The following is a 27,549-nucleotide window of genomic DNA, read 5'->3' as shown; positions in this document are numbered from 1 at the left end:
AATAAGTTATGAATATAAACTCAATTTTTTGAAAACAAAAATATATGTACATAAAAATCGGTGCTTATTATATTACTTCAATTTTTTTCCTTACTTTCTATTGACTGTTATTAGTAATATTTTATAAATATTTCAATGCAGCCAAACAAGAGCAACATTAGTATGCAAATTAACAAGTATGGAATTAGTTTATGTAATAAAAAAAATTAACACTTTTAACTGGTTCTAGCACGAATTATTCATCAAAGCCGGGCAGAAGCAAAATAAAATTAAAAAATAATTTCAACTGTGATTCGTGTACTAGTTAGTCCATCAACCCGTTACGCCGCATACCATTTCACAGCTTTGCCAGCCAATTCATGATGACTCACATACCAGTTTCGATTAATTCTGTCACATGTACATAAACATACACACACATACATGCAAACATATTTATATGAATTATCAATGTTGTCGCGGTTTCGTAATCAACTCATGGCTCTTGCGAATTGTTGGTAGTGGTGGTCAATGTTTTGAATCCGCGCTTATGGCCATTTCTCAGCTTACACCATTAAGACCAAGTAATAATTAGTGAACCTTTCTGTTCAACTGACATTCGCTTGATTGTTGGCGTTTATCGATAATTTTGTTTGCGCCGACGGCGAAATTGTCACGGTTCGCATTACGTTCATGATAATATATATATTTTTTAGTGTATTTTTATGGTCCTTATTTTGTTTGTTTTGTGGGCGGCCGCCGTAGCCGAATCGGTTGGTGCGTGACTACCATTCGGAATTCACAGAGAGAACGTAGGTTCGAATCTCGGTGAAAAACCAAAATGAAGAAAAAGTTTTTTTCTAATAGCGGTAGCCTCTCGGCAGGCAAACCTCCGAGTGTATTTCTGCCATGAAAAAGCTCCTCATAAAAATATTTGCCGCTCGGAGTCGGCTTGAAACTGTAGGTCCCTCCATTTGTGGAACAACATCAAGACGCATGCCACAAATAGGAGGAGGAGCTCGGCTAAACACCCAAAAAGGGTATACGCGCCAATTATATAGGTATATATATATTTTTTGTTTATATATTTGTGAGTTCATGCATTTTCAATTTACTTTTGTAATCTTTTTTCTTTAATTTGTTTTTTTTTTGTTTTTGAATTTTAATGAGTTTTGCTATTTAATTTGCCTTGCCTAAATTGCTTGCCGGTTTTGGTAATGATTTTCAGCTATAGATATCGCATTTTTCGCTTTCACCGCTGGACAAATGTTTTGATTACATTCGCGTACACACACATCCATACACAAATACATATGCATGTAGGCAGCTATCAAATTGCATACCCACACATTTGCCTACTCATTGATTGCAACAACTTTAATGGGTATATTAGTTTTAATGGATATGATCTTGCTCTGCTTGATTCATGCAAAATTATTACTCGAATGAACCTTCGCGTATTTTAATGAAAGCAAAATTTCTTTCAATTTACGATTTTATTGTTTAGTCATTACTCAATTTCAGCAAAAAGAGGATTTCAGTACAGACATATGTGCACGTCGTTGTGGCAAAATTGCATTTCTTAGAATTCTTACAAATGAATCTTTAAATATAATTTTTGATTCGGTGGGTTGCGATTGTTTTCTTTGACTTTTTCAAAGCGAGACAGGCAATGCTAATTGTAGTAATTGAGTAATGGGAATATTTGATTATGCAGTAAAAAGCTATCTGACAACCTGACATACCTACGTCGCTTTTAAAGCTTGCGTGTCGCGTGTTTCTATAGCAGAGGTCACAATTTACCCCTTCCTAGAATGAAACGGCATACGAAATTAAAATTTCCTTACATCTCGGGTATAGAGATGTTAAATAATTCTATGTTTAATACCATGAGGATAATTTGTTTTGGGAAATACTACCCTTTAACCTTTTTGCCCTTTTCAGAGAAAATAGAAAATAGTACGTAAAAGAAAGGAAAACGTTTCTCAGTTGAATACAAGCTTAAAATATGTTATTCAATTCATTTTCATAATGCTATGCAGTTTTCTGGTCACTATGCGCGTATTATTGTACGGAGATATCGATTTACAAATGACAAAAATTTACAAAAGCTTGCAGTTTGGAAGCTCTTTCTTGTGGTGTTGATGAGAGCTCGGAGTCGTACAATAAAATTTTATGATTTCACTTTTTAGTTAAAAATGTGAGTTTTAGAATTTTTTAGTAAGATGTTTAGAGCATCAAACGTTTTTAGACATGTAAAGACTACTTTTCATTTGCTTAATCTATCTGATATATCAGCTAGGGTGTCACAATTAGCAATAATTAGGCTACCAAGATATGTGAACTCCTGAACCTCGGGAGACAGGACAATCGCAATCAGCGATCCTTACCAGGGATTGTAAAAATGGTTTACAGATTTCCGTGGAAGTTACCGCTATGCGGAGAAGGATGAGGCTATGCAATACCTTCTCTGCCACTATCCGTCACTATTTCGGCGAAGGGCTCAGGTGCGCGGTAGACACTTATTTAATCAACTTTTGGATCTCAGACCACGTACATTATATAATATTAGGAGCCTAATGAAATTTACCTTCAGTAAAAATTATTTTAAGGAGCTAGAGGTATTTGTAAAAATTCCCAATAACTTTAGAAATGGCCGGAGTCTGAGATACGACTTAACATAATACTTTTAATGGGAATGCAGAAAAAAGTTGTTTCGACTACTATTAGAACATCGATATTTATATTAGTCGCATAGCAATTTTACTTCTTAATTACTCTGTTTAACCATTCGCGCCTCATTGTCTTACGTAAACCGAGATAAAGATAAGTAGAACAAGCCGTTTAGTCGATACAAACATAAAACATTTTTCAAAGCTCTTCATAAGACGTAGATGGGCATAAAAGTGAGTGGAGCAAGTTTTCAATAATTTTTTCTGCAAATATTTATCAATTTAAAAATTTATATTTTTATTCCGGCACCTTTGAGATATTCTTTATGTTAAGTAAAGATTTTAAAGCTGCTGGATCACCTGAACGCATTCGACAGAAACGTGTCTTACTGTGGGCGCAATTGAATTTCCCAAAGTCTATATATAAAAAAGTCTAGTAGTCTAGTACTTAATCCAGGATTAAGTAAAATTTTAAATGTTGGAATTGTAGCTTTTCAAAAAAAAAAAAAAAAAAAAGTGATAAAATTTTTATTAAACTCGCTTTAAATTTTTTATGAAATTGAAAATATATGGTTTTGAAATAAAACACAAAAAAAAATTATTGAAAACAGTACTTACTTTGAAAATAAAAAGTCAACTTTTGATGAGTAATTTGGCCTTAAATTATTTGTGAGATGGAAAATACTCTTTATACGAAAAAATCGTGTCGGAGAATGCGTCTAATTTTTTGAAACTTTTAATGGATATTTCTCAGAATTTTTTTGTCAATGATCAAAACTTCTCGGTAGTACTTAAATATTTTAAGCTCAAATACACAAGTTTTCTACAATATTTTTTAATTTTACTCCAATACGTTTTTAAAAATATGGGTATAATTTCGAGAATATTTATGGTGAAAATTGCCTCTATATAATAAACTTCAATAAACATATTGGTGGTTTTTATAGGGATATAACAATTAACACGCAGAATAAATGATATATGTACAGACATATCAAATAAAGGGTGTAGGCCAGCTCCTTCTCCGATTTGTTGTGTGTGTTTTGATGCTTTTCCACAAATAGAGGAATCTACAGTTTTATGTTATGCCGCCTCCGAACGGCGGATGGTTTTTATGAGGAGCTTTTTCATGACTGCCATTAGTCAAGTAGTTGCCCATAGTCAAGTACCAACCCCTTCGGGTACGGCTGCAGCGTATTAAGATATTAGACTGATATTTATTCCATTTATTCTATGCGTTCCAAGTTTTAAGTTTATGTAGGGAATTCTATAAAATTCATATGAACAAAACTGGCGCGTTTGTTGTGATTGATTCCTTGTATATAGTTAATTCCGCACAACTCTTCCATAAATGTTGATAAATGGCAGATCAAGAGGTTTCTCATACTGAGCTAATTTTCAATTTATGTAAACTGGTTTGACTAATTTTCTACTGAAGTATATACTTACGGCTGTGATATCTGCGATACTTCAACCCATTGGCACAGGAAAGTTCAGAACTGAATTTTTGGCATGCATTTTTACATAACAACAATATAAAGTTGCGATAACCCTCCGCGACCTTCAGAATTAATGAAAACGTAAGTCTTGAATGACTTTTAAAAAAAAATTCTTTGAAAATTTAGCAGACGTGGATTTGCTAATTCGAATTAAAAACAAACTGTCATAATATTAATAATCAAGTGGGCTTAACAAAACTTTTTGAAATACGAAGAGAGAAATAAAAATAAATAAATAATTTTTTGCAATTTCTGAATGCGTACAGGTAATGTCTGACTACAACTGGTAGTGGGAAAAGCTCTGAAAACAGTGCCTTTTCAAATAAATATAATTTTTGAACAATGTGCCGGTATATCTATTTGTATTATAAAAAGTGAAATGATTCCAAATAAAAAGGTTCATGGTTTATCAAGATAATTGTCAGAGTTTCTCTATATCAAAAGAAAAAAAGTTTTTAATACACACATTGTTTGCCGTATTTCCAGTATCATAAATAAAAAATATTTATTGCAAATACATTTGAAGTGTTTTCCATTGTCGGCACACCTTGGCCCAAAAAATAAATATTTGTAAAATGCCAATAAGCACTTCTTTGTTTTGCTGTCAGATTATGCTCATTTCTGCTTGTGTTTATGGTACGCTTTTAACAATGAACGATTTCGCTAAAGACCAACACACTTTACTTGTAAATGTGTAATGTGACATGTTATAGAAAGATTGGCGACTTTCGAAGTGATTCATGAAAGCTTCCAGGTAACCTATTACAGTGTCACGCGAGAGGAGAATCATTGAACGTTGAACTTAAATGAGTGGAAAGAGAAAGATGAGCATGAATTATACTCAGCAACAGCAACTAAATATATCAAAACAAAGAAAAACATTTCGTACATAGCTCTCAGTTGAACGGATTACTCAATGGTGTAGCATTTCAACAGTAATGAGTGCGATAGTGTGTGGAGGTGTGTGAAGTGGACCATCGATTCATCACTTTGAACCCCACTTCTTTAGTGCTCTTTCATACGAATCAACCGGCTACGTTATTTAAAAACAACGCGCAGCATACCGCTTACTTATTACTCATACGCGACGTGCGAGATGCTACTAACAAAACTTTCTCTTATTAAATCAACGATGAGTAACGAGCACTCAGCAATGTTTACACACTCAGCACACACTGAAGGTGTCATCAGGTGGGGCATGAAAAGCACTTTCGGAAAGCTTTTCTAATTTAATAATTTCGAAAATTAGTACGGCGGCAATACCACTTTGCATAATGCGCACTTTTCGAAAGTAACATTTTATTTGAAAAACTTTACTCTCAGAACAATTTCCTCAAGCTAAGACTCCTTTTTAAATGAACAAGTTTCGCGTGAAAGAGTGTGGTTCAAAAATCCATAATAAACATCGCTTTCTTCAGAGTTTTCAATTTAGTTTATTTTTAGAAACAACTGCGGCAGCACATAACTTTAACAATAATAAGTAATTTAATGACAAATGTCATGTATTATGTTAGCTTTTCCATGCCGCTTGCATAAAATTTAATTTTAATTATTAGTGATTATTATATTTTAACTCTATCAGTTGCAATTGTGTAAAATTTGAATCACAATTATATGTGTTATCTCTTGCGCGGCTGTGATACGCTTTCCAAGCAGGAAATCTTCCTTTTATGCAGATATCGCTTTGTTTATTTCTTGTTTTTGTCAAGTCTTGAACCAACTCTAATGACCAAAAACATTTGTCTGTCCCTTTATGGTAAACAGTTCTTGGCATTTTTTCTCGCTGAAAGAGTCGACAAATATTGTATTAGTATTTCAGATCACTTTTAGATCAGACCTATGACAAAAATCAGACCTAAAAAAACATCTAGGGGGATATCAGAACACCACAATGGGCCTCTGTTCCTATAGAGTGAACTCTACATTAAATAACAACAATCTAACCCAACCTAATCCGGTAAGTTGAAATTAATTTCTTAAGTTCATTTTCTTTGTTATAATTGTTCTTTGAAATTGGTTTACGAAAAGTTGAAAATAACTCTCTTAATTCTCTTTGCTCATATTCACACGGAAAAATAAAAAACTTGGATAGAAAAATAAGTTGATAAATAATTTTTCATTCCACGTCTGACTACTCCTTAAGTGAATATGTAAGTACACTTGCCAGCTTTATTGTTGATTGCAGAGCGAATAAGTGCACAGGTATAAGGTGTTGATGGTGGATATGGTGGATACAGCGCGAGCAGTTGGCGCTTTAACTGAGCGGCCAGTTAACTTAGCTGCGCGCCTTGCCCATTGCATTGCGTTGGAGAATATGGTTTGTTAGTTGATTGCGAACGCGCAGCGACATAGGTTGCTATAATTTACTTAACCAGTTAGTGAGTTAGTTAGTGATAGAATTAAACAAAGCCGTGGCCATATAAGGCACATCGTTTAACGAATATTTGCCGTTGCTATCGGCGTAACCGAATTTGTGATCGATTTTATAACCGAAAAGAATATATTGATATAAAAAATATACCCGTTTAAATAAATTAAAATCATTTGACGTGGAAATGGCGCTTTTAAGCTGTTCCCACATTCTATTGCCATTTGTGCTTTTAACGCTACACACATTTACATTACGGGCATATAATTTATCGCCGAAACCGAATATAATTCTTAGGGATCCACAATTTGCCACCGCTTTGCCAAAAGTGGAGTCTTCTTACTTTGGATTTACCTTAAGCTTGCGACCGTTGGGGTGAGTAAGTGAGTGAGTGTTTGGTGTTTGTGGGAGTGCAAGGTGTGTGTGCGTGATGTGGTGGCTTTGGTGGCTGTGGTCGCTGTGGTTTTATTAGCAGGGGTTACGCATGATTTTTTCGGGTTTAAAGTAGTGTGAGACAGACTTTTCGTTGAGTGATTCATAGTTATTACGATAAAAATAAGTCTGTTGAGTGTTGGTTTTAAGGAAAACACTTGTATTACTAAATGTGTTGGTATGTCTGTGCGATAAAAATACAATTTGTAGAAATTGAACAAAAGTGTAAGAAGTTATTTTATTGTCATGATGATTATTATGAGTATTGTTGCAATTAATAATATTATTATTACGTATTAATATTGATACTATCATTAAAAATTTTATTATTAAATTATCTTTTTTCATTTTTTATTACAATTTTATATTTTTTTATTATTATAGTTATTTTTACTTTTATTATTAGTACTATTCTTTATTACTATTATTATTATTGTAAAACTATCAAATGTGAAGTTTATATGCAAAGGCCTTGGACAAATTTAGCCAGTTTTTGATCTTTTTATGTGTTATTTTGAATGGATTAAGAGCGATAAAACTTAGGTACGAAAGCTTGCGTCGAACAAATGTTAAAATATATTATATCTTATCTAATCTTATCTGAAAGCGAAGAGTTGTCTCGCGGCTTATGGAAAATTGATTAATTTGTAATATTTACGCTTATCTATTGCTTAGCTTTGAGAGAGGAGGACAGTTGCTATTGAGCAGAGCTGAGAGTTAATCCGAGCTAATCATTTGTTACCTTATTTATTATTTTATTAGCTTGCGGAGCAGATTTGGTCAATTTTTTTCGTTTGGACTATTGTTCCAATCCTTTTTAAAATGGTTATTTATCACCTTTTCACTTAATGCATTAATTTCGCTTTTTTTCTATTTAATTGCCGCTCATTTACTTGTGCAGCCTCCACATCCATATTCAGTTTTGGAAATTAACTTTAAACTTATCCTTAGGTTAGATTAGGTTTTTGTGGCAGACGATACCACTGTGTAACACAGGAACCTTGCTGTTTATTTTTAATGGAACAATTTAGACTCTCTTATGAAGCGTAGGATAGGTTTTATCCCAAAACCGGATAGATCCGTAAGTCAGTGAAAATGGTTTTCCTAACAATTTTACTCTACTCCTCTCTAAGGCTGGACAATTACATAGGAAGTGTTCTACTGTTTCTTCCTCTGCGTCGTCTCTACAGCTTCTGCAGTATTCGTGAGAAAATACTCCTAGCCTAAAAGAGTGCCTACCCACAGTCAATGACCGGTGACACAAGCCACAATCTTCGAGATGTTCTCTCTTGAGAGGTTGAGCAATTCTCTTGATCTTTTCTTATCTATTTGCGGTCAAATTAGCCTGGTTGTTACACAAGTATTTTCTTCTCTCCATGACCTTTTGGCCTTCTGGAGAATATTATTTTTATCCTTATCCTTACTAATTATTTGCAAAGAGAATACGTTAAGGGAGTCGTCTGTTTAAGTAATGTTGATATTAACTTTAAGCGAAATGTTTGTCAAGTTCCGTGCTGAAAAAAATGTACCAAATACTAATTGCTCTGATAACGATCTGAAACATACTACATATACTTCAACTTCGCAAATTTAGGCTGCGTAAAGATCCACCGCCACTCTATAATTCCGATTTTGATTTAAAATTGATACAACCAAATTAAGAAATAAATTATAATTTTAAACATTAAATAACATTATTGGCTGTTCCCGTCCGTCGCGTGGGGCATTAACTTACGGGCCTGCCCATAGCTTCACGTGATGCTATGCTTAACGTATGCTGTGTGATTTCGCTCAGTTATTGCCCCGCTATTATAAAAGACAGTCGTTTTAAATTTTATAGGGTATATTTCGCCCCACGCGACAATTTATGCTATGTTGTTCCTTCGTTACCTATTCCTGTTTAGAAGAGGAAAACGATGAGGAAATAATTGACGGCATCGATGGTGGCAATGGTATGAAGAATTATAAGCAATTGAATGTATTTTATAATTCTTTCCGTAGTTTTCAGTTATCAGACTGTTACTCTAAATGTTGTAAACGCATAGTAGCATAAAAAACTTCCATTGTCGATACACTGAATAGACTGAAATCTGACTATTCAGTAGCCCGCTCTTGCACCAGGTGGCTACTTCGAGTCCATTTGATTGCTCTATATTGATTGTATAAATGCTCATATAATATTTGACACTTTGCATATAGAGCACAATATAAAGCGCAAGGATTTAATTAAGCCTTTGGTATTTTCCCTAATTGAAACTCATCTTTCTTGTCGAAGCATAATTAAAACATTGCTTCGGGAGCTGCCGTTACTCATTCAGCGTTTTACACGTTGCCCTCACGACAAGAAAATATCCCAGAATTCGAACGAAAAAAAGCGTACACGTGAAGTGCAAATAGAAGTGCTTAACCACCCAAGATTTCAAATAATTTATGGACTGTTTTGTAAATTTGCTTTAAATGTAATAAATGTTTTGAAATAATTTAATGTGTGTAATAAAAATTTATTCTTAAAGAAAATTAATATAAAAATCCAAATATTTTAATCACAATTAATTTAAATTTGGGGACATGGAGTACTCCATGCGTTGGATAATGGTAGTAAAAAGTAGCGCTAAGGACGGCGGGTTAAGTCACTTTACAGGTAACTTGAACAATTTTTAACATCAACAAAGACTTGAATTTTTTTTTAACTTGCACGAGTAGGTACTTATGTACATTATATATTGAATTTAGAATTATAGGAAAATATTATAAATACTAATGTTAAAAATATTCAATATAAATTTGTAATTAGCTTTGTACGCAATATGTAAAAGAAAACCGCTATAAAAACTGAAGTAACATATTTCCTTTAAATAAAACAACAAACTTTACTAAATTTTTCGGTGTAATAGAGTTTCACCTATTTATGTTAGAACCATTTTGGTCCCAAAAAAAAAACTTTGGTAAATCAAATAATAAAGCAAATATCGCAAATCTTAGACACTTCTTAAGATAGGCTTAAATGTTGGTTATACGAGGGGTGCCTTTTATATGTCGAGATTTGGCAACCCTGGTGTTGCAATCTGGCAACTGACAGCTGTATCGCAAAGTTTGACATTTTTTGGCTTTTACGTACTCAGAACGTTTTGAAATACCAGCGCTATTTGTGTTGTTTACAGTAACTTAAAAGATTCATCTCGGTCCAAAAATGGAATTAAATCGTGAACATTTTCGTGCGATTATTTTTTACAACTTTCGACGTGGATTAACTCAGCAACATTGCATGGATGGACTTAATTCATTTTTTGTCGATGAAGCTCCATCAAGGACCAGTGTTTATCGATGGTATGGTGAATTCAATCGTGGTCGTAGTTCACTTCAAGACGAATTTCGTGAAGGTCGTCCAAAATCAGTTGTTGTTCCGAAAACCATTGATGCTGTACGCGAACTGATATTGCAAGATCGTTATGTGACCTATCGTGAGATTGAGACAATCTTAGACATTAGGGGGACCAGCATACATTCAATATTGCATAAACATTTGACTGTCAAAAAAATTTGTTCGCATTGGATCCCACAAAATTTGTCAATCGCTCAAAAAAAGGCTCGTGTCGATTGGTCGAAGGAAATGCTCAAAAAATACGATCGCGGGGCTATGACATCGTGACACGTCTATGACATCGTGACAGGTGATGAATCATGGATTTACGCGTATGAGCCCGAAAGTAAACAGCAATCGACTGTATGGGTGTTTCAAGATGAGCCAAATCCAACAAAAGTTGTTCGCGCACGAAGCACTTCTTCAACAGGACAATGCGAGCTATCACACATCGGCTCAAACAACTGCATTTTTGAGCACCCAAAACATCGAATTAATGGGTCATCCGCCATATAGTCCTGACTTGGTACCGAATGACTTCTTTTTATTCCCGTACGTAAAAAACAAACTGAGAGGTCAACGTTATTCGACACCTGAAGAAGCGGTTGTGGCATTCAGAATGAATGTTTTGGAGGTACCTCATTCAGAGTGGCAAAAGTGCTTCGACAATTGGTTCAAACGCATGCAAAAGTGTATAGATCTTCATGGAGAATATTTTGAAAAACAATAAAGTGATTTTCGATGATTAAAATGTGTTTTTGTCCTCTAATCCCGAAATATAAAAGGCACCCCTCGTAGAGCTTATGAAAGGCGCTAAATGCGTTTCTTGATAATGACATGTATTTTCAATTGAAGGCTTGCCATTGCCAGCAGAATGACGACAGCTGTTAAAACCCATTTTTGATGTTTACTGTTCGAAATAGAAACAAAGTTCATAAATTACCATTCTACGAAACCAATACATTCAATCCGGAATCGAGTTGGAAAAATCACACTTCAGTGTGGCGAATGTTGTTCGCAAGTATGAATGAAGGATCCACCTAGAATTTCAAGTTATCTTTTTTAGACGTTCCCTGATTAGATATGGTATCCGATTTAATTCTATATGGGAAACCAAGAAACCCCAATTTACTATTAAATTCCAATAAATAAATATATCTTCTTCTTAATTGGCGCGATAACCGCTTACGCGATTTTGGCCGAGTTCAACAAAGTGCGCCAGTCGTTTCTTTCTCGTGCTAACCGGCGCCAATTGGACAAGTGAAGCCAAGTCCTTCTCCATCTGATCTTTCCAACGCAGATGAGGCCTTCCTCTTCCTCTACTACCACCAGCTGGTACCGCATCAAATACTTTCAGAGCCGGAGCGTATCCATTCGGACGACATGACCCAGCCAACGTAGCCTCTGGATCTTTATTCGCTGCGCTATGTCTATGTCGTCGTAAAGCTCATACAACTCATCGTTCCATCGCCTGCAATATTCGCCGTTGCCAACGTTCAAAGGTCCAAAAATCATGCGCAGAATAGATATATACTTATATACGGCGTTATTTAGTACAGAAGTTGGAACTGTATCACCCATTACCTTTGATTCAATTTAATATTATTTCTTGCCCGATACGAAGTTTTAAAAATTGTGATCACAAAGGAGGTGAAAGCTTAAACTTCCCATACGAGGACGAATCCATTCTGCAATGTTTACTTTTGATTTGTTAGGTATATGTTACTTTCATTGATATCTGTATAAATTTTCATGTCCATAATATTAGCGATTATATATTGTTTTTAATTTTGTTGATCCTGGAAATTGCATTAAATTTTATTTGCGGTACGTAATGTATGCTGCGAAAAACAGAGATGATGTTGCCCCAAAATGAAAGCCAAACAATTTAAAGAAGGTAGAAAAAGCATTGAAGACGAAACTAACTCTAAAGAATCATCAACATGAACTCAAAGTTCTAGTGATCAAACTTTGTTGGTTGTAGTAGATACCTGGTTTGGGCTGATATTGTTAGCATTTAATTTCGATCATGCCCAGATCAGTATTTTAAAATATGTACTACTTTGAAATGCCATATCCTTCTCCATCGAGTGGGGCTAGTGAAAAATACCGGGAAATTTCTCTCCGTAGACGCTTAAAATGACATTGAGTTAAGGCTTGTACCTCACAATATAAAATTATTGATCTATGAATATTAAATAATTTCAACAGTTACACATGTAAACGAAAGTTTTTATTCGTTATATTTGTAAACATAATTAGGTATATTTTATGTGCTGATTTGAATTGAATACTGAAACTTTTGCACCCATTTTTCCTTTTTAGAAATAAAAATATTTGATTTTACTTGAGGCTTTTAAAATTTTCGCCTCGGCTTCGGTTCGGCTTCGATTGAAATTGTCCGAAATTCGGTTCGATTCGGCTCGGTTTAAAAGTCGACGTTCGGTCGTTGCCTAGTGTATGGGTTGAGTTTATTCAAAGATATTAATTTTATAGTTTTTTCTCTTTTGTATCACATAGGACGTGCACATGAATATATAAGGTTTAGATGATCAAGGACGTTTCATTATTTATTTACATGTTTTAGTGCCTTAATATATGTATGTGAATATTTTTCTCTCTCTATTTTTATGAAATGACATTTACTTACTTCTATTATTTGTTAAATTTGTAAAGAAAATAAAACAAAATAATGGCAAAGAAAATAAACGCCAGAAGTTAGCATAAATTTCAGGCATTTGCTGTGTAGTAGACAGAAGATGAAGTCATACTTAAATAAACATACCAGTGGATGATAAAAAAAAAACAAAATCGCTGAATGGATTGTGTCTGTGGTGTCTATGGCTGTCAGCTACAAGCAGAGATATTGATACACTTTTACACATTTATATATTTACTTCATATTTGAACTGCTCGCATATACACCTGGACAAGTTTATTTAGCCTATTTTTTTGAATTTGCGATATACTTCAATATTTTAAAGTCATTTTTTAGCGATTGATCGGAAAGATATGTGCATTCATATAAATAAACTTTTACCGGGTACAATGGAATTTATTCATAGTCAGCACTTAACGAAAAATGCAAAATAAAAAAATAAAAAATTGATATAAGAAACATAAGAATTGTAGAAACGTTACCTGCACCTACGGCAACACCAACAATGTGAAGTATGTATGTACAACACTACAAAATATTACTGAGGTGATAAGATTAGATGTGTTGCCTTGCCATGAAAATTGCCACCATGCATTTGTATAAAAAAAAAATTGCAGTATATTTTGCAAATTTACCGCTAATACATTCATAAGTATTTACGCTGAAGGTTAATTAAATAGACGATGCCCTGAAGAAATTACTTCTTACAAATCGAGGTATTGTTATGAGGTCCATTGCGAAAGCTTTCGAACTGGTGTAAATTAAAAACAAACAAAAAAAGTACTAAAAAAGATTTTGACAAAGTTGATTTATTTTATTTAGAATAGTTCTCTTAGGACTCTACTTCTGCACATCCCTCTGAATGGTCGAGAAGCATATCGTACGACTTATTTAACACGTTTTTGGAAATCTTATTCAGGATGGCGGTGGTCGATCCTTTTTATTTAAGTTAATTTTGTTTATTTAATTTAATTTATACTACGCTTTCTCATATCTAAATCTGGCGGTGAGTGGTTAATAGACAGCATGCTTTTTTTGTAAAGAATTCCAGTATTAAAATTGAACGATGTGCCATCGTGCAACAATTGCCAACTTTAGTTTTCGCAGTATTCTAGTGGAAAATGTTGAATTCGACAAAGCATACGCTTTACAATGCCGAAAAATAACGCAGCATTAACCTTTAGTTCGATTTCCAAAGTTACAACCGTCGTATTCTTCCCCACTTTCTTTAAATAATTTCGACCACTCCTAAGAAAAAGTATGAAACACTCGTATGCGACGTCACACATACACACAGCGCTTCTATCAAATTCGCTGAGAGCAAAGTATCGGTACCACAATCGGCACCACCTTATTATTCTCTCCATCGTGCTTTTTGCATAATCTGCAACACTTGTGTGTGTTTGTTAAAGGACAACCAAGTTGCCTCAGCTATAAAAAAATTGAGATTATTTCTTAGTTATAAATGGCATTTCTATACTTATTATCTGAATCGTAATTAGTCTTGCAGTTAGCTGCTACGAATAAATATTAAACTCAATGCTGATAAAATCGCTTAAACATTTTCACAAAATTAATGATGAATTTATTCCGCTCTGTGTTAGACCAGTCGAATTTTAATTTTTGTTTTTCTCTGCATATTCATAGGGTAGCGGTGCCTTTTCTTAAATTGTTGTACTCGAACCAGATGAATGTCTGTCTTCTTCTACTTTCTACAAAAAGTGTGGGTAAACGTTTTTCGGCTGATTTTCGTTTATCTATGTACCCAAGTTTGTCAAAACAGTTATACGAAAACTTTAACTGTTACGAAAGAAAGGAATCAAATCATTCTATTTCGATCTCGTCAATATAAAATTTGTGGAAGCGTTGAATTTTACTTGTTCTTTTCTCTTATAAAATACTCAACATTTTTACAGGGCGTGTGGCAATATCTTCTTAATGTTGACAAATATTGAGGGGGCAATTTTTTCGAGAAAACACTGGTAGTTTAGAAAAGGTACTTTCACATTTTCGCATCCTTTGACACCAATGGTCCATTTGTGCCCCGTTTATTATATACGATGCCCTCAACGAGGTACTATTGGAAAGTCACTCGCAAAGCCTTTGAGGGCGTTAGTACATAGTTTAATTTTTTTCAGTTCGGTGTATAATTTTAGTAACGTTATAAAAATATTCCCTGATAGTGGATTACGAAGGAGATAAGAGTTTAGAAAGTAATTTTGCTGATGTGCTCTCTGATGCTCCTGACGATTTCGACGAATGTTATTTAGAAGAGATAAGTGAAAGTGATGCAGAATATATAGGTTCAGATATTATAACGGGAGTGCGAAGACCTTTACCGTGTGATTCGATTCCAAATTCTGCAACTGATAAACGTAGAAGAAGGTGTCACGAATGATGTTCACATCAAAAACCACAAATTTGATATGTAAAAGATGCAAAGTTGCATTACATTTGGGGAACTATTTTGCCTACTGTTTACCCACCATGAGAAACAGAAACAAACAAACAAACAACTTTGTTTTTTAATAACCTCGATAAATAACCTTTATTTACACGTATAATAAAAAGCAGCTAAGTTTATTATGTTGGAATGAATTTAATATTCGTACATTTTAATGAACAACTTTGCTTCTTACGGCAGAATAGAAGAAAATTTGTGTGAACCGTGCGTTCCACGCGAACCGTACTCTTTAGCTTTTACTCTTTTTCTCTTTTTCATAGGTCAACCTTTTCTGACTTTAGAAATTCAAAAGCAAATAAAAGTGCCGCTTGTTTCCAGAAAAATAAATAACTTACTTTTCGTCTGCCCCCTCTTTACTGCCCAAGAACTGTGAAATTTATTTGATTTGATTAATTAACTTCATCGCGTTGGCATTCTTTTACATACAATAATATGTATACAAATTAACGCCTCGAAATGTGAACCATAAAAACTCGATGAATTTGTCGACCGCTCGTAGCTCGCTGTTTAGAGCACTCTTTTAGTTCGCATATTTTTGTCGACAGATAAGAGTCTTAGCTCAGTGCTAATACAAATATTTCGTTGTTATCAGCAAAGTTATTACATCGATATGATATTTTTAAACAGTGAATAAAAAGATTTCTAAAGACTATTTCCAATAATACATATACCAATTAAGTATGTATGGTATGCATGAATATATGTGCGCATTTAATTCTGTCTATTGTAGCATAAATAAGTAAGGTGGACCACCTTTAGTCTAAGCAGTTTCCACTAGTCCACATTTTTAATAACTAACCCCCCCTTGAACTATTATGTCCCTTTAAGTCATCAGTTCCGAATGTAGGTAGGTAGGGTGGTTGTCGCAAGACACACTTAGACCTTCGGCAGGTCCATTGTGATACCACTGGAGCTTATCCTTACTCTACGTGTTCCTTTTCAAACCATCCGGTTGCTTTAATAAACGAGCAGAGCTTCGTTAGTTTTAGATGGGCTATGCCCGTTACATCGGTTAGAAATGCTGTATCGAGAGTGCGCAGCCTTCTCATAGCTAGGCTTTCACACTCACATAAAAAGTGTCTGACTGTTTCCTCTTCTTCTGTATTAAGACAGCTTCTACAGAAATCGAAGTAAGGGAGTCCTAACCTTCTAGCGTGGCTGCCTATTAAGCAATTACCAGTTAAAACACCTATCATTTTTCTTATAGATTCTCTGTTGAATCGTAGCAAGATCTTCGATCGACCGCTGTTCCAGTTCGGCCATGTCTGTCTGCTTAGTTCCCATGTTGTGAGGTTTTGCCAGATTGTATTTACCTTTTTGATGGTTTTCCTGTCTATAAGTAATTTACAAGTGGCTATGGGCATGGGTATCAGCGCCTTATCCGGTTCGAGACCGAGACAAGATGGGATAGATGCAGAGGAGATGAGAAACGGTTTATTCATCCTCATCGTGTTCTCACTTTTGGTTGAATGGGTATGTCAATAAGCAAAATTGTCGCATTTGGAGTGAACATAATCCACAAGCCATTGCTGAGACGCCGTTACATCCTCAAAAAGTCACTGTTTGGTGTGCTCTATGGGCAGAGGGAATCATTGGTCCATATTTCTTTAAAAATGAAGCCGGCAATAATGTTACAGTCAATGGAGAGCGCTATAGAGCCATGACTAATGACTTTTTCGTGCCTGAATTGGACGATGTTGATGTGGACGACCTTTGGTTCCAACAAGACGGCGCTACATGCCATACAGCCAACGCAACAATCAATTTATTGAAGGAAACTTTTGGTGAGCGCATTATCTCGCGCCGTGGACATGTGGCGTGGCCTCCAAGATCGTGCGATATAACACCGCTAGACTATTTCTTGTGGGGCTATGTGAAGTCGCTTGTCTACGCAGATAAGCCCGAGACGATTGACGTCTTGGAAGAGAAAGTGGTCGAAAATTGGGCCTCTTGACTGGAATTTATTCGAGCCAGCCGCGGCGGCCACTTGCCCGAAATCATTTTTAAAACATAATGGCAAACCCTTATCTTTATAATAAAGCTAAATTCTTGGCCATAACATTAAATTATATACGTTTTATTTCACCTTGAAAACCTAACCTCTAGAAAAAACACCCTTTAGAACAAGACAAAATTTGTATTGCTTCATTTTTAAAATTTATCAGATTTCAGATTTATTAGGCATAGCAATTTTTCAAATGAAGAGTTCCTTTTACGAGTGCCTACGTAGTAAATAGAAATATTATTACTGACACTAATTTCCCTACATATATTTTCAGCATAATTGTTGGTGCACCACGAGCTCAATCCACACTGCCCGCCCAGCGCAACGTCAATGAAACTGGTGCCATTTATCGTTGCACTCTCTCACCCGTAGCCACCTGCAATCCATATGTCATTGATGATAGAGGTAATGTCACCCTCGAAAAGGACAACCCATACACCTATGACAATGAAGCCCGTGACAATCAGTGGCTTGGTGCTGCCATGGATGGTGGCACGAAAGACACCGATAAACTCTTAATTTGTGCGCCACGGTTCTTATCACCCACCGCTAATGATTACTTAATGAATGGCATCTGCTACTGGGTCCAGGATACACTTAATGACAATCCCATCAATGTTCAGAGGATCTCACCGTTACGACTAAAATCGGATCAAATAAAGACTTTTAACAATCATCGCATTTACTATTATATGTTGGCGGAGGAGGGCCTGAGCGCACATGTGACAGATAATAATGAAGAGTTCGTGATTGGGGCGCCTGGTATTAATACGTGGAAGGGCTCGGCAATACATGTTCGCAAAAGGTTTGAGGAGGATCCAATATTGAGTAGGCGTGACACATACGAAAGAAAGCGTGTTGCTCGGCAACTTGACTTCTCGGGCCAATATACATTGAACACCGAAGATCAACCGAATGATTCGTACTTTGGTTATGCCGTCGGTTCGGGTTACTTCGATAGCAAAGAAAAGAATCGACTGATGTACGTGGCGACAGCGCCTCAGGCCAATTTGCAATCTGGAGAGGTGAGTAGCATTTAGATTCATTGTCATTAGCGAAGTGATTTAAAAAAAAATAAATTATGTACTTCCACTCTCATCGACAGGCCTATTTGTACAAATTCTCCGAAGATAGTACGCTTAAGATGACACGCGTTTATGTTTTTCGTGGTCTGCAATTTGGTGAATATTTCGGTTATTCGCTGCTGACAGAAGATCTCAATGGTGATGGGCTCACTGATGTGGTAGTCTCAGCGCCACAACACTCAACATCGGGTTCTTTCGACGATGGCGCCATCTATGTGTTCCTCAACAAAGGCAATGTAAGTGCAGATTACAATATGACTAAGCCGAATACCGCTAATAGGCTATTTTCTACTTGCAGTTTAACTTCGAACAGAAATTGATACTTTCCCCCGCAACCGGCAAAGCACGCTTCGGTACCACGCTCAGCAGGCTGGGAGATATCAATCACGATGGCTTTAATGGTAGATGATTTTTATCCTCTTTCCACAACAAATATATAAAATAATTATTCATATCTTCTCCACCAGATATTGCTGTTGGTGCACCATTTGCTGGCAATGGGTCCGTCTTCATCTATCTTGGTAGTAATGACGGTTTGCGAGCGCAACACAGCCAACGCCTGAACTCACCAGATTCGGTGGTCAGCAAGTATGGTGAACATATGTTTGGACACGGTCTTTCAAAGGGCGCAGATATCGATCACAACGGCTTCAACGACTTTGCCGTCGGCGCGCCAAATGCCGAGGCCATTTTCGTTTATCGGGCCTATCCGGTAGTGAAGATATACGCAACAGTTAAATCACAAACTCGTGAAATTAAAACCGATCAAAACACATTTAAGATCACCGCATGCTACAAAATTACAACCACATCTACACAAATAAAAGATCAAGATTTGGCCATACGTATTGTTGTGGATCCGCAGGTGAAGCGTGTTAAGCTGATGCAAACACGCACAAATGAGATTAGTTTTAATACGACGGCAGGTTTGCAGGAGCAATGTCGTTCATTTGATTGTGAAGTACATAGTAGTGTGGCGGATATCTTCAAGCCGATCGAGTTGGAAATGCACTATGATCTCATCAATGGAGTGCCAAAATCTGAAGGTGAGTAACCGATCCCCTGGCTTATGATGGTGCTTATATATATACATACATACATAATTGGCGCGTACACCCCTTTTGGCTGTTTGGCCGAGCTCCTGCTCTTACTTGTGGCGTACGTCTTGAGGTTGTTCCACATATGGGCTTACAGTTTCAAGCCGACTCCGACCGGTAGATATTATTTATAATGAGCTTTTTTATATCAGAAGTACACTTTTCTGATTTCATTTGCTATCTTTTATCATTTCATTTGCCTAGCGGAACCTCTGCAATTCTCAATAGGCTTATGAAATAATTTGTGGACTTGCTCTCTCAGGGATGATCAAAAAGCAACTTGCAGTGGTATATTTTCTAATCTTACTTTTATTTTTCTCTACCTTACAGTTTTCTGTGATAAATGTGCCGCTGTTGATCCCACCGAATCGAAAGTATATAGTGAGAAAATCATCTTTAGCACGGGCTGTAGTTCGGATATTTGCGTGGCCGATCTTGAAGTTAAAAGCCACAATTTGGAGTGAGTTTTGCAGTTTAAAAAAAAAAAAAGTAAATAAATGTTATTTAAAAATGCCCCCATGACATCCATTTCAGTCACACATACATTCTTGGCAGCAGTCGCACACTGTCCGTCACTTATGACATAACTAACAATGGCGAAACCGCTTATCTACCTCAAATCAGTATCACTTCATCAAACCGCATGCCATTCGCCAAAATACCCGGAAACTGTCGTATTAAGGATACTGATTATTTAGAATGTGATTTAAATAATGGCGTGGCGATGGCGAGAGGCGCCAAAGATTCGTTTACCGTAATTTTCGATGTCGCGAGTATATCGGGAAAGGCCATGGTTCTGACAGCCAAAGTGTTCAGTACAGGCAAAGAAGCAAATGAAGCTAATAATAAGGTCACCGATGTAATAACGCTTGGAGAATTCACCGAAATCGATATTGTTGGGTAAGTTAATTACAACGAAGAATAAATATTTTATAGGAGGAATTAAGATAGCGGAAGATGCGTAGAGGATAGTTGGGAGAGTGTATAAAACAGGCAAAGAGACTAGAAGGTAAAGAAAAATAAAAGATCGGTCATTTTATATGACATAACATACCACAACAAAGAATATCATTAAAATATATATAATAACTTTATTAAGGTAATCGGCCTAATTGAAAGCTAGTAAAATTGTCATTTATCTTATACCTTAAAACTTAAACATAATCTCATAATTACCAAGCACCGAAGGCCCAAGCAGCTAGTGTGCTCTTTTTTGTTTTTAAGTTAGTGTAATATTTTATATTATTCTAATAAATAATAATAATATGAATAATAATATGACATAACAAAATCCATAACCATAAAATTTTTCCATAGTTTTTCAAACGACGCCTCTTAAAATAGAAATTCGTGGCAAAGAATGACTTCACAACAGCCAGGCAACCTTATGTGCCCTGCAGTCTCACATATATATACATATATATATATATATAAGGCGCGTACTCCTGTTTAGGGTATTTGGCCGAACTCCTCCTCCTATTTGAGGAGCTTTTCATGGCAGAAATACACTCGGAGGTTTGCCATTGCCTACAGGGCAACCGCTATTAGACAAAACTTTTTCTTCATTTTGGTGTTTCTGCGAGATTCGAACCTACATTCTCTCTGGATTCCGAATTGTAACCACCCATCAACCCATTCGGCTACGGCGGCCGTTTCACTGTCCTCATTACCCTGAGAATAAGGAGCACTGTCTTGATTGGTTGAGTAGTAGGACATGAGATACTGATGGCCATTAACCAGAACTATTTTGCGAGCTTTTCAAAGCCGAAATAAAGAAAGTTATCAATAACTGTGAAGATACGGATTCATAAGACCTTGGATGGAAAGTTCACGACTGAGGCAGGGAAAACAATATGTTCTTCCTTATCAAGTATACTGCTAAACCTGAATAGAAAAGACTTGGAATACTATACGGGAGTCTGCCGTTTTTTTGAATTGAACAATGAGACGCCAGATCGTATGCTCTGTGAATATACAACTCGCAAGAGGAGGACTCACACACCTAGTTGGTGTGACTCTAAAGAGACCGGAGTGCACTATGATCCAGTAGAATTAAGACACAAAGAACCATAGATATCGACACTTTACACTAAAATTACATCACATAGTTGTAGACTAATTTTAATAATTTTTTTTAGGAAATTTTGTTACATATGTAGGTATATGTATATTATATCAGAATACAGAAGAAGAAAATAGTTCTCTGTTGGAAAGAGCTTAGACTGGAAGTATAGAGAAAGAGATAGAGATATGAAAAATGTTTGCCCAAGGACGGTATAGTCCGATAAATTCGCTAGTTAATAGCAATAAAAATGGAAAACCGTACCACAATACAACAATACAAAATTAAAAGAAATGTCCAATTATTACGTCAACTGAATATCTGAATCTATCAAATTAACTGAAAGCGAGGTTAAACTTTATACTTCGGCCAAGAGTGCAATTATTGGTTTTTGGAATGTGTGGATAAATTTAATTTCTTTAATCTATGGCTTACTCTCGATCAGGGCTTCACTAATTTATTTCTATTATTATTTTTCTTCCTATAAAATCTTATTTCTTACTTACACATTTATTTTAATTATTTTTATTTTTTTAGTATCCCCAAAACGCCTCATGTCAACCTGGAGAAAATTAGCAACACCACGGAAATCATTAATAACTATGAGGTGAGCTTTCAATCAAATATTTATAATTTTATTCCTGTGAAATCTTCTTTTTCTCTAACAGATAAAAAGCGTGGGTCCCAGTACTGTCGGCGCCATGGATGTGGTCTTCTATATACCTGTGGCATATAAAGTGCCCGGTACTACAAACACCATACAAATAATCGAAATGGATAAAATAAATATGCAGGCTGTCTACGACGCCCAATTGATTGGTATCGATTATTATGAAAATAATACACAGCTTATAATGAATACTATAGAGATTTCGACGAGTACTCACAGCACGACCACAGCGTCCAAATTGAAGGAGCATAAAAAGAGTACCATGACTTATGAGTACAACAGCTTTTATGATATGCCAGTAGAAAGCGATAGTTGTAAGTTAAATCAAATGAATTACTTTCTATACTCTGACTTTAATTCATGCATCTTATCCTCCTTGTCTTCAGATGACACAGAAGACACCTCGAACATGTCTTTACGTCGCAGACGTCGGCAGGCTGCTGCCCATACGGCAACCAAAGCACAGTATGCGCGTATAGTAAAAGCGCACGAGTTGTTGGGCGAAGAACTGAAGGGTAAACTGCCGGTGAATCGTACCATCGTTTTCAATTGTAATGATCCCGAAATGACAATATGTGTGCGTGCTTTTATGCGTGTCTATAATTTCAATCCTGAGAAGCCCATCACTGTCAATATGAAATATCAGGTCGATTTGAATGAGATTAATCAAATACTAATTGAACCGTGGGAATATTTTGTTATACTAATCGGTTTGGATGTGAAAAAAATCGGTGACTTTAATGAGAAATCGCTGGCAATACGAAAGAGCATCGACTACAATATTGTGTCGAAGCATCAACTCTATGGTACACCATTCTGGGTGTATATATTAGCTGTGCTGGGTGGACTGTTGCTATTGGCGCTAATGACTTATGGAATGTATAAGGTGAGTGTGACAGTTATGGATAAGAAAACATTTTATAGAGTTTCATTTTGGAAACTGTAAGGATCATGGTTTCGTAGTACACTCTGAGTCAGAACACTCAGCCTCTTTCATTCAACTGTGGTCTTTGTGAAGCTTGAAACAGTGATCGAACATGTTTATACAAGTATGATAGAACGCGGCAAAACTATATCTTCTCAACATTTTGACCGATTTCGCAATTTTTCCTTTGCTTTTTTGAATGTCTTTCCTTTTTTATCAAAATATGGTCGGTTGATATTCTATAATATTTTAGCCAACGGTGCTATTCACCTTGTATGTACAAAGTATTTTTTTATATGTTTAAATGTGCGACCCCACAGCTAAGCAAATTATAAAAAATCAACGGAATTTGTTAGCAACTTTACTTTACTTTAGCAACAACAATTTATCAACTAAGCTCCCGGAGCTGCTGGAGAGCGACTAAAGTCATGTGTGTGGCACACAATTCCGCTCCTATTGGCAAAAGCTGGTCGCTTCTGTGCGATTGCTTCCTTCAGATGACCTAATTGTTGACAATATAGGTCCGAATTAAGAGTTTGGGCGCACGGGAGCGGGTGTTGTTGTAGCTGGAGGGACAATCCTGGGCCAATATAAGTCCGGGTCGTTCCGATAACGGAGCACCGACTGTCTTGGGAACTTACGGGAGCGGCCCATAGTGTCAATACCACCAAATAGACAGCAAAACCTTCCTGACCGTCGATTCTGGCTTCGAACACGACTGTTTTCATTTGCAGTTGCTGCATGTGACCCACTTTTCATAACTGCTCACCATCTGCTTCCGAAATTGGCCGTTTTTTTTGCGATTCAGTAGGGAAATATATATCTTGCGTACAAGAAACATAACTAAACTTGATTTCGGCAAGTGTTCAACAGATCGTTGTGAATTTCGATGATAAAGAAAAAAGCCCTAAAAGTGCAAAAAATACAAAAAAAACATGAAAATTTCAAAATGCGATATCTCTGCGAAAAAAAATGATATTTGAGCAAACAAAACGCTATTTGAAAAAAGAAGGATTGTGTTTAAAGATGCCATCCTTTAATTTTGGTGAAAGAAAAGATCTGCAAGGCTACATAACCTCAAATATGGGCAAAAATGGGGTTTTTTGCACTTTTAGGTTAGGATATCTCGAAAACCAGAGCTGATAGAGCAATTCTGAGGCCAGATTTGGATTCAGCGCATCATAAACCTTCGGAAATATATAGTCTGGTTTCTGGGTCTGAATGTTGGTTAAATTTTGTCGGCCTGTGTAATCAGCAATTATCGTCTGGTTTGGTGGTAACGTTCAATAGGAATTTTGCTACACTCTTTCCATCTAAGAAAGAATGGAATAAGGGATTCTCTCTAAACAACTTCGATACCACAGTCTAAACAGATGGCAGTAAAATGGATTGTGGTGTTGGAGCTGGTATGAGCTATGAGAATATAATAGACTTGGAATTGAAAAATCTGTGCGTCTCCCTAATACGAGTACCAGCAGTGTCTTCCAGGCGGAAGTACTGGCAATTGGGGAAGCTTGTAGGTTACTAATCGCAGATTTCTCTTTTAAGGGCAATATCGCTATTATTTTGGATAGCCAAGCTGCAATCCAGGCAGTGGACGCGGCTATAACAACCTCTAAAGTGGTGGAGCAAAGTAGGAATAGCCTCACCAACTTGAGTGAAAACCATAAAGTAACCTTAATTTGGGTCTCGGGACACCGGAACATAGAAGGTAACGAAAAAGCTGTACCAGTATTCACACCATTAGGTGCGGTTATGAATGCAATTTCCCTAAAATACCTTCGAATCGCAGATTGTAGATGGAGAGACCAGACGAAATGCAAAATCAGCAGAACGTTATGGCCCACCTACAACCTCAAGCAATCGTCCAAATCGATAAACATGAAATTACGGGACGCCTGTAGACTAACGGCAGTCATAACTGGCTTCTGGTCTATCGGAGATCAAACCGCCAAAATGGGCATCCCTCACAAAACATACTGTCATAGTTGTAAACAACCGGAGAAAAAGGAAACAATCATCCATTTCCTCTGTGAATGCCCTGCCCTATGGAAGGGCAGAATGTTAACCATGGGCAAACCGCTGTTCAAGAGTCTCGAGCAACTGTTTGGCTTAGACGTCAAAAACCTAATAAGGTTCCTAAACCGCACAGACTGGATATAGTCCTGCTGTAAAGAACTGTTAAACAATTTGGTAACGAGGATATGGCAACAAAATGGTGCGGAAGCGCTAGTTGGATTCTGGATAAATCACCACTCTAACCAACCAACCAACCTTGGTTCCAGAAGTTCATAATAAGCAATACCGGCCATATCCCACCAAATAGACAAGATAATCTTCTTGGGGTAAAGGCCATCTCTAGGAATCAGTTCTGGTATTTCATATTTATCTAACCATTGGCGTTTGCAAACAGGATTATTGTAAAGGACCCATTTTTCATCACTAGTAACGATACGGTTAAAAAAAATTTCGTTTTCAAGCCGTTGCAGCAGCTGAGAACTCCCATTCACTCGCTGCTGAAGGTTGGCGACTGAAAGTATATGCGGAACCCATTTTCCCAGCTTTGAAACCTTTCCCAACTGAACCAGGTGCCTGTGAACTGTTCCATGCGTTGAATTTAACCTCTGAGCTATCATATCGACTGTCAAATTTGGCTAAGCTTCATCGAGTTCGAGCAAGGCGTCGGTGTTAAAGACTTCAGGACGAGCAGCGCGCGAGGCATCCTCCACGTCGCAGTTACCACTTTGGAATTTTGAAAACCACTTTTCGCAGTCCTTACACTCACGGTATTCTCTCCGTGAACAGTGTTGCCTTTTTACCACTTTTATAAAAAAAATACAAAATATGCCTCTTATACGCGTTCGAAGATTCCATTTTATTTTTTAACAACACGTGCTTCTATCCGCGATTAAAATCACTTGTTGAACGCACAATATATCGAATAAAATATAAATAGTTCCGTTATATTCCGCGAATAATTTTTTGTATGCAAAATCCATACAAAAGTGAAATTATGGGTAAAATACGCACGAACTTATGGACTGACCTGAAACATTGAATCACCCTGTATGGATTTGCCTTGACTAAGGCCATCTAACGCAAAATAATGGATTCATTTTTACTGAATTTAACTTATTTTATTGATATATTTTGCTTTTATATTTCACTAAACTTAAACCATTTTTGTATTTATATTTCGCAGCTCGGCTTCTTCAAACGCGCGAAGAAGGAAGAAATGGATGCACTGGTGCACCAAGGCTCAACGAGACCGGCACAAGAAGATGTTGAGCCAGAAGCAGAAAATCTAAATACAGAAAGGAACTAAAAAAGGCTTGAAAAATTTTTTTATTTGTTACGCTGCAATAAATTCGAAACGAATGGCTTTATATCATCACACAAAAGTAAAGGTGCGGAGGTGAACTAGAACTCGCATTTTTTGTCAAAACAGTTCAACGTTAACTTAAGCATAAAAGGTGCCAGTGTTGCATTTGTTTGTTTTTAAAATAAATAGAATAGATTGTTTTTGAAAACATAAAAAATCGCACGATTTAAAAAAGACGAAACCAAATGGACCAATCGATTTAAGTGTTGAATTATGCGTATTTATTTTATTGTATTATATGAAGTTTAGTTAGGCGCTTTTTACAATTAATTCAAAATTAAAAAAGTGAACGAAAACAAGAATTAGCTTAAGGCCAGCTGCCATGTGTATAATATTATGTTTAAGATACGTTTTTTTTTCTTAACAAGCCGGACCAATGAACCCAAGATTGTCGACCGCGAAAGTAATTTAACCTTTTTTGTGGCAATTTTAGCAAGAAACATCTGTGAAAAAGAGTGCATTGCTTTTAAAGTCGGTAAACAATTTTTTTCTATTTTTTTTTTTTATTTGCAAACTGAATTTTGTATATACATACACACATATTAATTTGTATAGTAGATCGAGTACACGCATACAATTACAATAGTATGTGCATATGTACTATATATTTTATAAAACTGTTTTTTTCTTCATTCATTCATATGTATATACATATTTGCATATGTATGATTTCCATGTATGTATGCCCTTTGTGCTAAGACTTTGTTAATAGTAGTGTGTGTAAGTTAGAGTAGTTTATGTTTAAATGTAATATTTATGTATGTATGTGCATTATTAATTGCCAATATTTTTTTTCTTTTTTTGTAAACTGAAACTAAACACATACTTATTATACAAATGAGTGATCTTTAAGAAAACTTCGCAGTCAATATATATAAAGAATAACAAA

General features: G+C 36.0%; 1 protein-coding gene across 4 annotated transcripts in view; it reads left to right on the top strand.

Moving 5' to 3' along the window:
• LOC129244751 (integrin alpha-PS3-like) overlaps nucleotides 1-27,276 on the top strand; it is a 55,860-nt gene extending 28,584 nt beyond the window's left edge. For 3 of the 4 annotated variants that reach the window (XM_054882565.1, XM_054882564.1, XM_054882563.1), the window contains exons 3-12: nucleotides 17,714-18,464; nucleotides 18,545-18,760; nucleotides 18,823-18,925; nucleotides 18,992-19,570; nucleotides 19,952-20,081; nucleotides 20,156-20,521; nucleotides 22,221-22,290; nucleotides 22,352-22,667; nucleotides 22,740-23,239; nucleotides 26,481-27,276. In XM_054882565.1, the coding sequence (XP_054738540.1) occupies nucleotides 17,714-18,464; nucleotides 18,545-18,760; nucleotides 18,823-18,925; nucleotides 18,992-19,570; nucleotides 19,952-20,081; nucleotides 20,156-20,521; nucleotides 22,221-22,290; nucleotides 22,352-22,667; nucleotides 22,740-23,239; nucleotides 26,481-26,603 (3,154 nt within the window). In that variant the 3' untranslated portion in view covers nucleotides 26,604-27,276. Of the gene's footprint in view, nucleotides 1-6,497; nucleotides 6,894-17,713; nucleotides 18,465-18,544; nucleotides 18,761-18,822; nucleotides 18,926-18,991; nucleotides 19,571-19,951; nucleotides 20,082-20,155; nucleotides 20,522-22,220; nucleotides 22,291-22,351; nucleotides 22,668-22,739; nucleotides 23,240-26,480 lie in introns of those variants that run through there. The other variant, XM_054882566.1, reaches the window with a different exon arrangement.
• Nucleotides 27,277-27,549: the final 273 nt, after the last annotated feature.

The sequence above is a fragment of the Anastrepha obliqua genome, chromosome 4 (genome assembly GCF_027943255.1).
Source record: "Anastrepha obliqua isolate idAnaObli1 chromosome 4, idAnaObli1_1.0, whole genome shotgun sequence".
NCBI classification, from domain to species: domain Eukaryota; kingdom Metazoa; phylum Arthropoda; class Insecta; order Diptera; family Tephritidae; genus Anastrepha; species Anastrepha obliqua.
This window is presented reverse-complemented; position numbering and strand designations above follow the sequence as displayed.